The 12,012-nt window shown below is 42.5% G+C and overlaps 1 protein-coding gene across 1 annotated transcript in view; it reads left to right on the top strand.

Moving 5' to 3' along the window:
• Positions 1-10,584: 10,584 nt before the first annotated feature.
• The window catches only part of LOC118833147 (dynamin-1-like protein), a 40,935-nt gene continuing 39,507 nt past the window's right edge, over positions 10,585-12,012 (top strand). Inside the window, exons 1-2 of the mRNA XM_036740550.1 lie at positions 10,585-10,686; positions 11,569-11,719. Of these exons, the coding sequence (XP_036596445.1) occupies positions 10,585-10,686; positions 11,569-11,719 (253 nt within the window). The remainder of the gene's footprint in view (positions 10,687-11,568; positions 11,720-12,012) is intronic.

Raw genomic sequence — 12,012 nt, 5'->3', positions numbered from 1 at the left:
AAAATTGTTTTTACATGTAACTGGGGGAAAAATATTAGATTTTTAAAAATTATTCAAAGATTGGTCTAAAAATATATAAAAATCTCAATGGATCTCAAATTTGTCCTGAAGAAGAGACTTTTAATTACTTCAAATTAAAGGCTTTAAGATTGCTTGTAGAAAATTATGCGCACTGACTTTTCTATTAAAACTTTCTTCTATGTATCTCTCGTTGTATTATTGCGCTTTTATGTGGTCTAATTAGCCAAAAGGAAAAAGAATACAAATAGCAAAAACCATTCTGAGGAGCTTTTCTGAGTCTTCAGAAAGAAAGTCTCTTTCTGCCTTTCTAACTCTGGCCAACTTATAGAGACAGACAAGAGATACAGATAAGAAGGAAGGGAATCTTTGTTCCCAATGTATGGCATTGTAAAATTAATTAGAGACTAAATTTGTTTTCTCTACTATAAATTTCCCAACTGTGGCTTGAATGTTTCTACAAATGCTGAAATGGGGCAGCTAGGTGGCACAGTAGATAGAGTGCCAGGCCTGGAGTGAGGAAGACCTGAATTCAAATTTGGCCTCAGACACTTACTAGCTGTGTGACCCCGTTTGCCTCAGCTTCCTCATCTGCAAAATGAGCTGGAGAAGGAAATGGCAAAGCACTCCAGTATTTTTGCCAAGAAAATCCCATACAGGGTCATGAAGAGTTAGACACGACTGAACATCACTAAACAACAGCAAATAAATGCTGAAGTGTCTTTGTGAGTTTTGGGGCACCACTCTGCAGAATTTGTTTTAAGGAAAAATAAGAATAAAACTCTGTGAAAGTTACACAGAAACAACATTTAGACATCTTTATCACTCTTTCCCCAGGGAGTGACTGATTTTAGTTTTAGTGCAAGGGGAAAAGGTGATTTCTCTGATTAGAGAGAGAGAAATGAAACTAGTATGAAAGTAGTATCAGTAAAGTTCCAAATTGGGATGGGGGGAGATAGATTTGCAGTTTCCAGTTTAAATTTATCTGGCACTTAAGAACTGCCTGTTATTAACTCTTTTCTAGAAACATGTTTAAATCAGGGAGCAACTTAAAAGTAAGTAAAGTTTAATTTGGAAAAATGTTTTGTGTTACCACTGTACTTCTTCTGTGAATGATATAACAGAAATTAATTATTTAGGTAAACTAGTGGCAAAATCACCAAAAGGTGTTGGAATAGACGATGCATTGGTAAGCTTTTAAGAACCCCAAATGCAACAGTTTTGCAATTAGTTGGTTTTGTGTAGTAAAAACTTGTGCTGAATTGTAAGGGAAAAATTCAGTGGACTGAAGTTAAGTTCTACAGATAGCCTGGGAAATGAAGACTAAAGGATTCAAGCAAATAGAAGAAAGTAAAAGAGGTGTTTTATCAGAATATAAAAAGGAAAAAATAAAGATACAGTTCTGAAGGGCTTTAATCACAGTCCATTAGAGGATTTTATAAAAATAAGTAAGAGAGAAAGTTCAAGCAAGTAGGGATGAGAGAAGAATGGGTAGAAAGTTAAAGAAAGTTGGAGTCTGCACTAACAGTGTGAATGGAGGGTTTGAAAGCAAATGGGGCTTTGGAATTTTGGAAAGAGATGTTTGAGGGAGGTTTTGATCTTGTTGAGATAAGGATATGGGAAACTTTAGTTATTCTTTATTATACGGAAAATATAGAAATATGTTGCAATATTGAAGTGTTTGAGGATAGCATCCTCTTTCTTTTTCAATAAGTAGTTTTTTCTGCCTACTTGCCCTGTCCTCTTTGACCTTCCTGGAATACAAGTGAAAGGTTTCAGGGAAAGTTGGGGCTGCATTAAGAACACAAAGGAATTAATTTGGCTCTTTGGGTGATTTAAAAAACAAATAAAGAAAAATTTATGGGGAGAAGGGAGTGCCACCACAAATTTTTTGAACATGAGCTAACTGAAAACAAGCCCTTGGGAAAACTGAGATTCAAATGTTACCACTAGTGATTATAAATCTGGATTTGATTTGGTTGAAATTTTGTTCTGAAATTAAATCATTATGTGGTCTTACAGTGAGATATATTGTCTTATTAGGATCATTGTGGTAAGTCAGAACTTAATACAAACCAAAATCCGGTCTCAGAAATTTATTAGCTGTGTGACCTTAAGCAATTTACTTCATCTCTGTTTGCCTCAGTTTCCTAATCTGTAAAGAAAATACTAATAATAGCACTCACCCCCCAGGATTGTTGTGAGGATCACATAATTGCAAAGTGCTTGTTATTATTATTATTACTTAATTGAATGTAATTACTCCATACTGGATTACTCCATACTTAGTTTTAGATATGATTGATATAGAATACCAAAAGGGATAAAGTAAATGATTTTCTATGTAAGATAATTTGGAAATGCATTTAACTGAACTGATTTCACCTGCCTGGCAAATTTGTTTCATGTTTTAAATACATGATATCATATGTGCTATTATTGTATTTCTAAGATGTTTTCTTATATTATGTAATTTGGGAAAAGTAACTTCCCTTTTCATTTGAATGCTGTTAGATATGAATTTCACTCTTAACGAATGTGGTAAAAATGAAAACTGTTAAATATTTAGTTGAGTATATTTTGCTTTAAAATGGATAATAATAACGTTACTAGTTAAGAAAAAAAATATATGGCAAAGATGTCTCAAGTTATGCTTATCTGTGAGGTTCCTTGGGACTTTCTACTTGGACAAGGTCATAAAATCTTACCACCCTTCTAATCAAGCATTGTAACAGTCTAAAGTACTGAAGTTTGAGGTACGCGGACCACACCCAGCCAAGGTGGGAAGCTTACTAGTTTCCTTATAGTAAAGAGTGATTTTTCTCTGATAGATTATTTGGCTATCACTTAGGAAAATTATGAGATTGTACCTGTTAATAAATAATCCGTATTAAAGTTATATCTCTGAACCAACTTAGTAACAATAGATCTTAGATTCAAAGATTTCAAACTTGCCTTAGGGGTTAACAAGCAACACAGATTTGAGGCTTACTGACTCCTCTGGGGTGCAGAGTCAACTATGATATATTCATTGTGTGAGTGAAACTCTGGAATGGAATTATTCTTAAATTATAAATGAAGGATAAATAAGATATCCTTATATGTGCTAATTGTTTACTGCTGTAATATGAAAAAAACCCTATGTGGCCCTGCAGTGGATTAGAGTGCTGGGCCTGGAGTCAGAAAGACCTGAGTTCAAATTTCACCTCAGATACTTCCTAGCTGTGTGACCCTAGGCAAGTTACTTAACCCTCTTTGCCTCAGTTTCCTTATTTGTAAAATGAGCTGGAGAAGGAAATGGCAAAACAAATTCTAAATTGCAAAGCAAATGCCGAGAAAACCCTAAGTGGGGTCATGAAGAGTCAGACACAACTGAAACAACTGAACAACAAAAGCTGCGATAAATGAAACTTTGCTATTTGAGGTAAAATCTCTTGGAATTGTAATTTGATATTGTTCTAAGTTTTGATTTCAGGTATGGTTGTCTGAACTGTCATTAAGCCAACAATGCATCATTTAATTCTGCCTTTCAAGGCATTCTTCTCCTCATTGGCTTTTTAGAGCTCTTTTGCCATTTTGGTTAGTCTATTCTTTAAGGTATTAGTTTCTTCAGTATTTTTTGGGTCCCCTTTAGCAAGTCGTTGACTTGTTTTTCATGGTTTTCTTGCATCACTCTCATTTCTCGTCCCAATTTTTTCTCTACTTCTCTTACTTGCTTTTCCAAATCCTTTTTGAGCTCTTCCATGGCTTCAGACCAATTCATATTTTTCTTGGAGACTTTTGTTGTAGGCTCTTTGACTTTGTTGACTTCTTCTGGCTGTATGTTTTAGTCTTCTTTGTCACCGAAAAAGGAATCTAGAGTTTGAGTTTGAGTCTGAGTTGGTTTTCACTGCCTATTCATGTTCCCAGCCAACTACTTGACCCTTGAGCTTTTTGTCAGGGTATGACTGCTTGTAGAGAGTACTTTGTCCCAAGCTTTAGGGTCCAAGCACTGACTGCTGTTTTCAGAGCTACTTCTACTCCACCGTCACCCTAGGCTTTGTCACACCAGTGCTCCTCCTTCCCCAAGAACCCGCCAACCAGGATTGCAATCCAGATCCAAGCAGGGCACAGCAAGAGAACTTGCCTCTGTGCCCACAAAGCACTCCTTGCACTCCTGCTCTGATCCACTGCTAGATTCCTCCCACCATGTGAGCCAGTGACTCGGGAAGCAGCTGACACTGGCAGCTTCCTGCTGCTGCTACCGCCACAGCTGCACCACCTCCTCCACCCCCAGAACTGGCAGCTGGACTGCTCTCACCTCAATCCCACAGTATCCCACTAACCCACTCTTTGGCATTTGTGGGTTGAGAAGTCTGGTAACTGCCACAGCTCAACGACTGACGGCCCTAAGGCCTGTTCTGCCCTGCTGACTCCCAGTCTGGTCTGTCTTGGCACAGACCACCCTGGGCTGCACTCCCCTCCTAGCACCATGCGATAGACCCTTCCCAGTGACCATCCAGGCTCTCCGGGGCTGGAGACCTGTTTCCCTCTGCTATTTCGTGGGTTCTGAAGCTCTAGAATTTGTTCAGAGCCATTTTTTACAGGTGTTGGGAGGGATTTGGGGGAGAGCTTAAGCAAGTCCCTGCTTTCCAGCTGCCATCTTGGCTCTACCCCCAATAGTCCATCATTTAAAGGGAATGCCATGTACTGCCCAAACAAAGTGTGATCCTGAATTACTACAGATGGATATCTAGAAAAATTGAGTAAAAGTTGAGGGGATGACCTTGGCATAGGCTGAGGTAAGATCCTCTTGATTCAGTTTCCCATTGAACTCTTTCTGGTTAATTCCGGTTAATTCTGAGCCTACTTTTTTTTTCTTTCTTTTTTTTATTTAATATATTTAGTTTTTGGCATTGATTTTCACAAGAGTTTGAATTACAAATTTTCTCCCCATTTCTACCCTTCCCCCCACCCCAAGATGGCATATATTCTGGTTGCCCTGTTCCCCAGTCAGCCCTCTCCTCTATCACCCCACTTCCCTCCCATCCCCTTTTCCCTTCCTTTCTTGTAGGGCAAGATAAATTTCTATGCCCCATTGCCTGTGTATCTTATTTTCTAGTTGCATGCAAAAACTTTTTTTGGTTTGTTTGTTTTTGAACGTCTGTTTTTAAAACTTTGAGTTCCAAATTCTCTCCCCTCTTCCCTTCCTACCCACCCTCCCTAAGAAGTCAAGCAATTCAACATAGGCCACATGCATATCATTATGTATAACCCTTCCACAATACTCAAGTTGTGAAAGACTAACTATATTTTGCTCCTTCCTAACCTATCCCCCTTTATTGAATTTTCTCCTTTGGCCCTGTCCCTTTTTGAAAGTGTTTGTTTTTGATTACCTCCACCCCCATCTGCCCTCTCTTCTATCATCTCCCCTTTTTTATTTTCTTCCTCCTTTTTTCCTGTGGGGTAAGACACCCAATTGAGTATGTATGGTATTCCCTCCTCAGGTCAAATCTGATGAGAGCAAGATTCACTCATTCCCCCTCACCTGCCTTCTCTTCTCTTCCTACAGAACTGTTTTTTCTTGCCACTTTTATGCGAGATAATTTACCCCATTCTATCTCTCTCTATCTCCCTCTCTCAATATATTCCTCTCTTATCCCTTAATTTGATTTTATTTCTTTTAGATATCTTCCCTTCCTTCAACTCACCCTGTGCCCCCCCTCTATATACATACACATACATATATACATACATATACACTCACATATACATATATATATACATAAAGATATATATACATATATGCATATTCCATTCAGCTACCCTAATACTGAGGTCTCATGAATCATACACATCATCTTTCCATGTAGGAATGTAAACAAAACAGTTCAACTTTAGTAAGTCCCTTACAATTTCTTTTTCTTGTTCTTTTTCTTGATTACCTTTTCATGCTTCTCTTGATTCTTGTGTTTGAAAGTCAAATTTTCTATTCAGCTCTTCTCTTTTCACTAAGAAACCTTGAAAGTCCTCTATTTTATCAGTTTTTCTGGGTAGGTGATTCTTGGTTTTAATCCTAGCTCCACTGACCTCCAGAATATCGTATTCCAAGCCTTTTGATCTCTTAATGTAGAAGGTGCTAGATCTGGGATTATTCTGATTGTGTTTCCACAATACTCAAATTGTTTCTTTCTGGCTGCCTGAATTATTTTCTCCTTGATCTGGGAGCTCTGGAATTTGGCGACAATATTCCTAGGAGATTTCTTTTTGGGATCTATTTGAGGAGGCGATTGGTGGATTCTTTCAATTTCTATTTTGCCCTGCGGCTCTAGAATATCAGGGCAGTTCTCCTTGATAATTTCTTGAAAGATGATATCTAGGATCTTTTTTTGATCATGGCTTTCAGGTAGTCCAATAATTTTTAAATTATCTCTCCTAGATCTATTTTTCAGGTCAGTGGTTTTTCCAATGAGATATTTCACATTGTCTTTCAATTTTTCATTCCTTTGGTTCTGTTTTATAATATCTTGATTTCTCAGCAAGTCACTAGTTTCTACTTGCTCCAATCTCATTTTTAAGGTAGTATTTTCTTCAGTGGTCTTTTGGACCTCCTTTTCCATTTGGCTAATTCTGCCGTTCAAGGCATTCTTCTCCTCATTGGCTTTTTGGAGCTCTTTTGCCATTTGAGTTAGTCTATTTTTTAAGGTGTTATTTTCTTCAGTATATTTTTCAGTATTTTTTGGGGTCTCCTTTAGCAAGTCATTGACTTGTTTTTCATGGTTTTCTCGCATCCTTCTCATTTGTCTTCCCAATTTTTCCTCTACTTCTCTAACTTGCTTTTCCAAATCCTTTTTGAGCTCTTCCATGGCCTGAGACCAGTTCATGTTTTTCTTGGAGGCTTTTGTTGTAGGCTCTTTGACTTTGTTGACTTCTTCTGGCTGTATGTTTTGGTCTTCTTTGTCACCAAAGAAAGATTCCAAAGTCTGAGACTGAATCTGGGTGCGTTTTCGCTGCCTGGCCATGTTCCCAGGCAACTAACTTGACCCTTGAGTTTTTCGGCAGGGTATGACTGCTTGTAGAGTAAAGAGAACTATGTTCCACGCTTGGGGGGATGTGCCAGCCCTGCCACACCAGCACTCCTCCTTCCCCAAGAACCCCCAACCCAGACTGGACTTAGATCTTCAGCAGGCTCTTCACTCCTGCTCCGATCTGCCACTTAATTCCTACCACCAGGTGGGCCTGGGGCCAGAAGCAACTGCAGCTGTACTTCTGTAGCTGCCCCACCTCCGTGGCCCTGGGGCGGAAGCTTAACCGGGAACTCCTTCCACTCCCGCAGCTTTTCCCACTAACCTTCTCTGTTGTCTTTGGTGTTTGTAGGTTGAGAAGTCTTGTAACTGCTGCAGCTCACTGATTCAGGGCGCTAGGGCACACTCGGCCCAGCTCCTGGTCTGGTTGGTCTGTGCCACCCATTCTGGGCTCTGCTCCGCTCCGCTCCCAGCTCCGTGCAGGATAGACCTCACCCAGAGACCATCCAGGCTGTCCTGCGCTGGAACCCTGCTTCCCTCTGCTGTTTTGTGGGTTCTGCAGTTCTAGAATTGGTTCAGAGCCATTTTTTATAGGTTTTTGGAGAGACTTGGAGGGGAGCTCACGCTAGTCCCTGCTTTCCAGCCGCCATCTTGGCTCCACCCCCTTGAGCCTACTTTTGATACTCTGTGAATAAATGTGGAACTTGCTGCATGATTGGCTGTCAAATATGACTCTAGCCTTGAATCAAACAGAGCTAAGAGAGTTGTTCCCCTGTGACAGCTTATGTCAAGTCAGTCTTTGCCCCCTGAAGGGACAGTTTTGATATCATCATAACCATGTCCCTCTTTTTCCTTTCCTAGTAAATTTCTACGATCAGAGCAGGTGAACTATAGAGTTTGGTATTGTACTAAGTTGTACTGGCAGATTCTAGCAGAATTACCTAGGAATTTCTGCAAGTGACTTGAAACCAGAGAAGAAGAAGATCTACAAGGAGGAGACCCCTCAGAGTCACCTTGAGAACAAGACTTGTTCCAGAATGTCCAAGGGAAGATGTTTCCAGGGACCAGACAACTACCTGGAACATCTGGGACCCAAGATGAAATGTGCTAATTAAATGGACATTGGGAGTAGGTGACCAAGTTACAAAGAGACTTGATGTTATTTCATGGTGTTTATGTTTGCTGAGTTTTCTTGGTTACCTTGGTGACATGTAAATCTCCCCTCTCAAATTAGTTCATGACGAGCCCTCTAAGTAGTTTGATCTGTAGCCTGACTTACTTTACCTGTAGAGTCTATTTAACAAGGTGTGTATTTCCTGAGGGGTGTATATATATATAAGCATCATGACTCTACTTGTACTGTTTGTGCATCTCAGATCCCACTTTTTGGTGCCCCTTAAAGGAGACTCTCATTCCATTTAGAAGACCCTAATAAAGCATTTAAATACATGATCCTAGGAGGTTGAGAACCCCAGGATCAATAAGGGGAATGTTACATTAAAAATTAACATTAATGACTCCATTTTGCTTTTGTCCACCATTTAGTGAAGTTAATTTTAAACTCCATGTAAGTCATCTGACTTAGGTTTCACAAGAGTATTCCTTCTCCCCACTGTCACCTGACTTAAAGAATATCACAAGAATACCCCTCTCCCTCTCACTTCCTGTTTCAACAATTTGGCTAGCAGCTGTTGTGGGTGTGAAGGACCAACACAATCCCAGCAATAAAAATGCTGCAAGCACAGGTTCTTTTGATCTGCTTTACTAAGGAAAGCAAAGTTAAGGGGTTAACAACCTTACTTTAATCCAAAATACAACTATCATTCACTCAGCTCAGGGGGAAAAGCCAGCACCCTGAGCTTCAGAGCAAATACAAACAGAGCAAATAAACACAAATCAACAGACAGATTTCCGTCTGACAAAATCACAATATACAGTTACCAGAGAAGCATCAACATCTGAGTTTTCTCCAAAGCCAGGGAGCTCATAACAATGGTGGCTCAGAGTCACGCGCCACTCATGCTGTGGCTCAGAGTTCCAAAAGAGAAAGCCAGCCTCTGGGTTTATATATCTTGTTCAGGGTCAAAGGTGAGTCACACAAGCGACTCACCCATGTGACCTAAAATCGTCACAAAAATGCAACTTAAACCCATGTGGTCTAAAAGCCTCTAATGTCACAAACATGTCACTCAAGCCCATGTAAACTAGGCTTTCCCTTGAGGCAAGGAGGTCATCAAGGACTCCTAATTTAATCAAGGAAACAAAGGCCAAACTCTTCAAGGGCACTTGGTTGAATAAGTGCTAAGAGCCCATCTTGATTGCCAATGCACTTCTGTATCTCCCAACCCCCCTCCACCAATGAGAAAGCAGAAGTCTCAATCCCTATAATCTTGTGTTTCCTGTTTTTCAGTCCTTCAACACTGTATATTAACCGTGAGAAACCAAGTTTCTGGGTCCTTGGCAACCAAGAGCCTTGAACCTGGCTTGTTTTTCAACTGCATACATTGTAAAATAAATTGTTGGCTGGATATTAATAACTCCATTTCTTTATTGCATAGTAAAAATTGATAGGTTCAGAGTGCTGATTGAAGCCCCCCACTTTTTTTCTCTTTCTTTATTTTTCTTGTTTTTTTTCACATCCTGGCTAATGAGGAAATATGTTTTGCATGATTTCTGTATATATAATGGGTATCATATGGCTTGCCTTCTCAATGGGTAAGGGAGAGGGTACAGGGAAGGAAAGAATTTGAAATTTGTAATTTAACAAAAAGAAAAAAATTAAAGAAAAACCAGGGAAAGGAATGAGCAGTTATATGGCACCTATTATACATTTGATCGTCACAAGTCTCAGAGGTAAATGAGCCAAATAGAGGTGAAATGACTGGCCCAGGGTCACATAGGTAGGAAATGTCTATAGTTGGATTTGAATTCAGGTCTGCCTGGCTGCAGGCCCAGCTCTGTTCACAGGGCTACCAGCTGCCTCAGCAAGGGGCAACAGAGGTGAGAACGGCTGGCATTGAGGACAGTCAAGTTGTTGGACTTAGTGTTGAGGGAAAAGGGGAGAAGTCTTAGCCAATCAGAGCTCAGCCTCAAGCTCTAGCTTATTCCCCGGTGGGGCAGAGCCTGCTCTAGGTCATGACCCCATATGGGATCACCCACAGTAAGAAGCACTGAAGGGGTCAAGTGTGGAAAACGTTTCAGAAGCCCTGTAGAGCGCCACCTTTCACCATCTAGAGGGACTCCAGGGGCGGGGCTAGGGGAAGTTCGACCAAGAGCCATACGGGGTCGACCAAGGACAAGTGGAGGGGCTGGCAGGAACAGTATCACTTGCTGAGTGGCGTTTCTTAGAGAAGGTAGGAAGGTGGTTGCTTGGGGGGGTGGGGGGGAAGGAGGGGGGAAGGGTGTGTGGTGAGGGAGGGGTCTGAAAGCACATTCTAGCCTTAGTTCTGCTGGGATAGAGGGGCTGCCCGACGACAGCAGATCTTACCGTTGAGGATCGACTTTTCTCTCCACATTCTGAGGCCTCTCCCGCCTTCCGGGAGCTGCCAGCCTCGAGACCGCCATGGAGACCCTGATCCCCGTGATCAACAAGCTACAAGAGATCTTCAACACAGTGGGCACGGAAGCCATCCACCTCCCGCAGATCGTGGCCATTGGCTCCCAGGTGCTGCCCGCTCTCTTGCCCTGGGAATGGGGTGGTGGGGGTCGGGGAGGGCCGTGGGCCTAGTTCCTCCCTCCCTCCCCTCCCCCTCGGGCCTAGCTACCGCTGTCACTGCTCTAGGCTCTTCTTTCTACCCTCCTCCCCCAGCCTCGTCGGGGCGGACCAGGCTACTCCTTGGCCCCTCCCACCTTGCTCCTCGAGCTCCTCCCCGCCTTTTTCATAGCCCTGGATTTTCCTGTTCACCTTCTCCCCCTCACCCTCACTGGCTGGTCCCTTGAGGTGGCAGCCATAACTGGCTAAGCCCTCAGGTGGGTCTCTGAGGGTGACAGTACCGGAAAGTGCGCCCCCATCTGGTGGGCCTCAGCCACGTTTAGCCCTGTATGGGATGAAGCACCTGCTGGGTTGGGTATTAGCAGGGAGGCCCAGGGGCCTGCTTTCATATGCAGGCAGGCCAGGGAAAGGCATTCCAACCGCCCCAGCCCCCAGCCCCATTGAGAAGGTTCTGAGGGTGTTGGGAGCCTCCCTTCTTTGGAAAGGCCAGGAATAGCCACAGTAGAGTTGCTGTAGGATCCCAGATTCAGACTCGCTAGAAGGGGTCTGAAAGGCTACCTAAACCAACCTCACTTTACAGATGAGGAAACTGAGGCCCAGGGAGACTTGTCCAAAGTAGCAGAAGGACGACTTGAACCCTGACCTCCTGAATCCAAATCCAGTGGTTTTTTTCTGCTGTACCCTACTGCAGCCCTATATTTAACTTGAGATTGTCAAGCCAGGGGTGACTTGGCTGGGGCTAGGCCTAGAGTGGAAGCTGACAATGGGAGGCGCAGGGAATGCTACCTCCCAAAAGCTCTTGAGCCATCTCCTCTACCCCCTGTGTTATTACAGAGCAGTGGAAAGAGCTCTGTTCTGGAAAGCATTGTGGGCCGAGACTTCCTTCCAAGGGGTTCTGGGATCGTGACTCGTAGGCCCCTGATCCTCCAGCTGGTTCACGTAGCTTCCCTGGAAGAACGGAAGAGAGCAGCAACCTCAGAGACATGTGAGGATAAGGAAAATGGACATGGAGGGAACAAGGTGGGGGGGCGGTGCACAGAGCAGAACCACAGCTACCTCCTGGCTTGAAGACTTGGCCAGGCCAGAACATAGCTACTGAATGTGACCTGCACCCAAGCCTTATAGGCTCATAGCTTTAAAGCTGGAAAACACCTTATTGACCTTCCAGGCCAACCTGCTCAATTTACAGATGAGGAAATGAGGCCCAGATTTGCCTGAGGCCCCAAAGATGGCGTCATAGAGCTGGGATTTGAACACAGGTCTCTAACTCCAAATGCA

The sequence above is a fragment of the Trichosurus vulpecula genome (genome assembly GCF_011100635.1).
Source record: "Trichosurus vulpecula isolate mTriVul1 chromosome X unlocalized genomic scaffold, mTriVul1.pri SUPER_X_unloc_2, whole genome shotgun sequence".
In the NCBI taxonomy this organism is placed as follows: Eukaryota; Metazoa; Chordata; class Mammalia; order Diprotodontia; family Phalangeridae; genus Trichosurus; species Trichosurus vulpecula.
The sequence above is the reverse complement of the archived record's forward strand: the minus strand, read 5'-3'. Positions and strand labels throughout refer to the sequence as shown.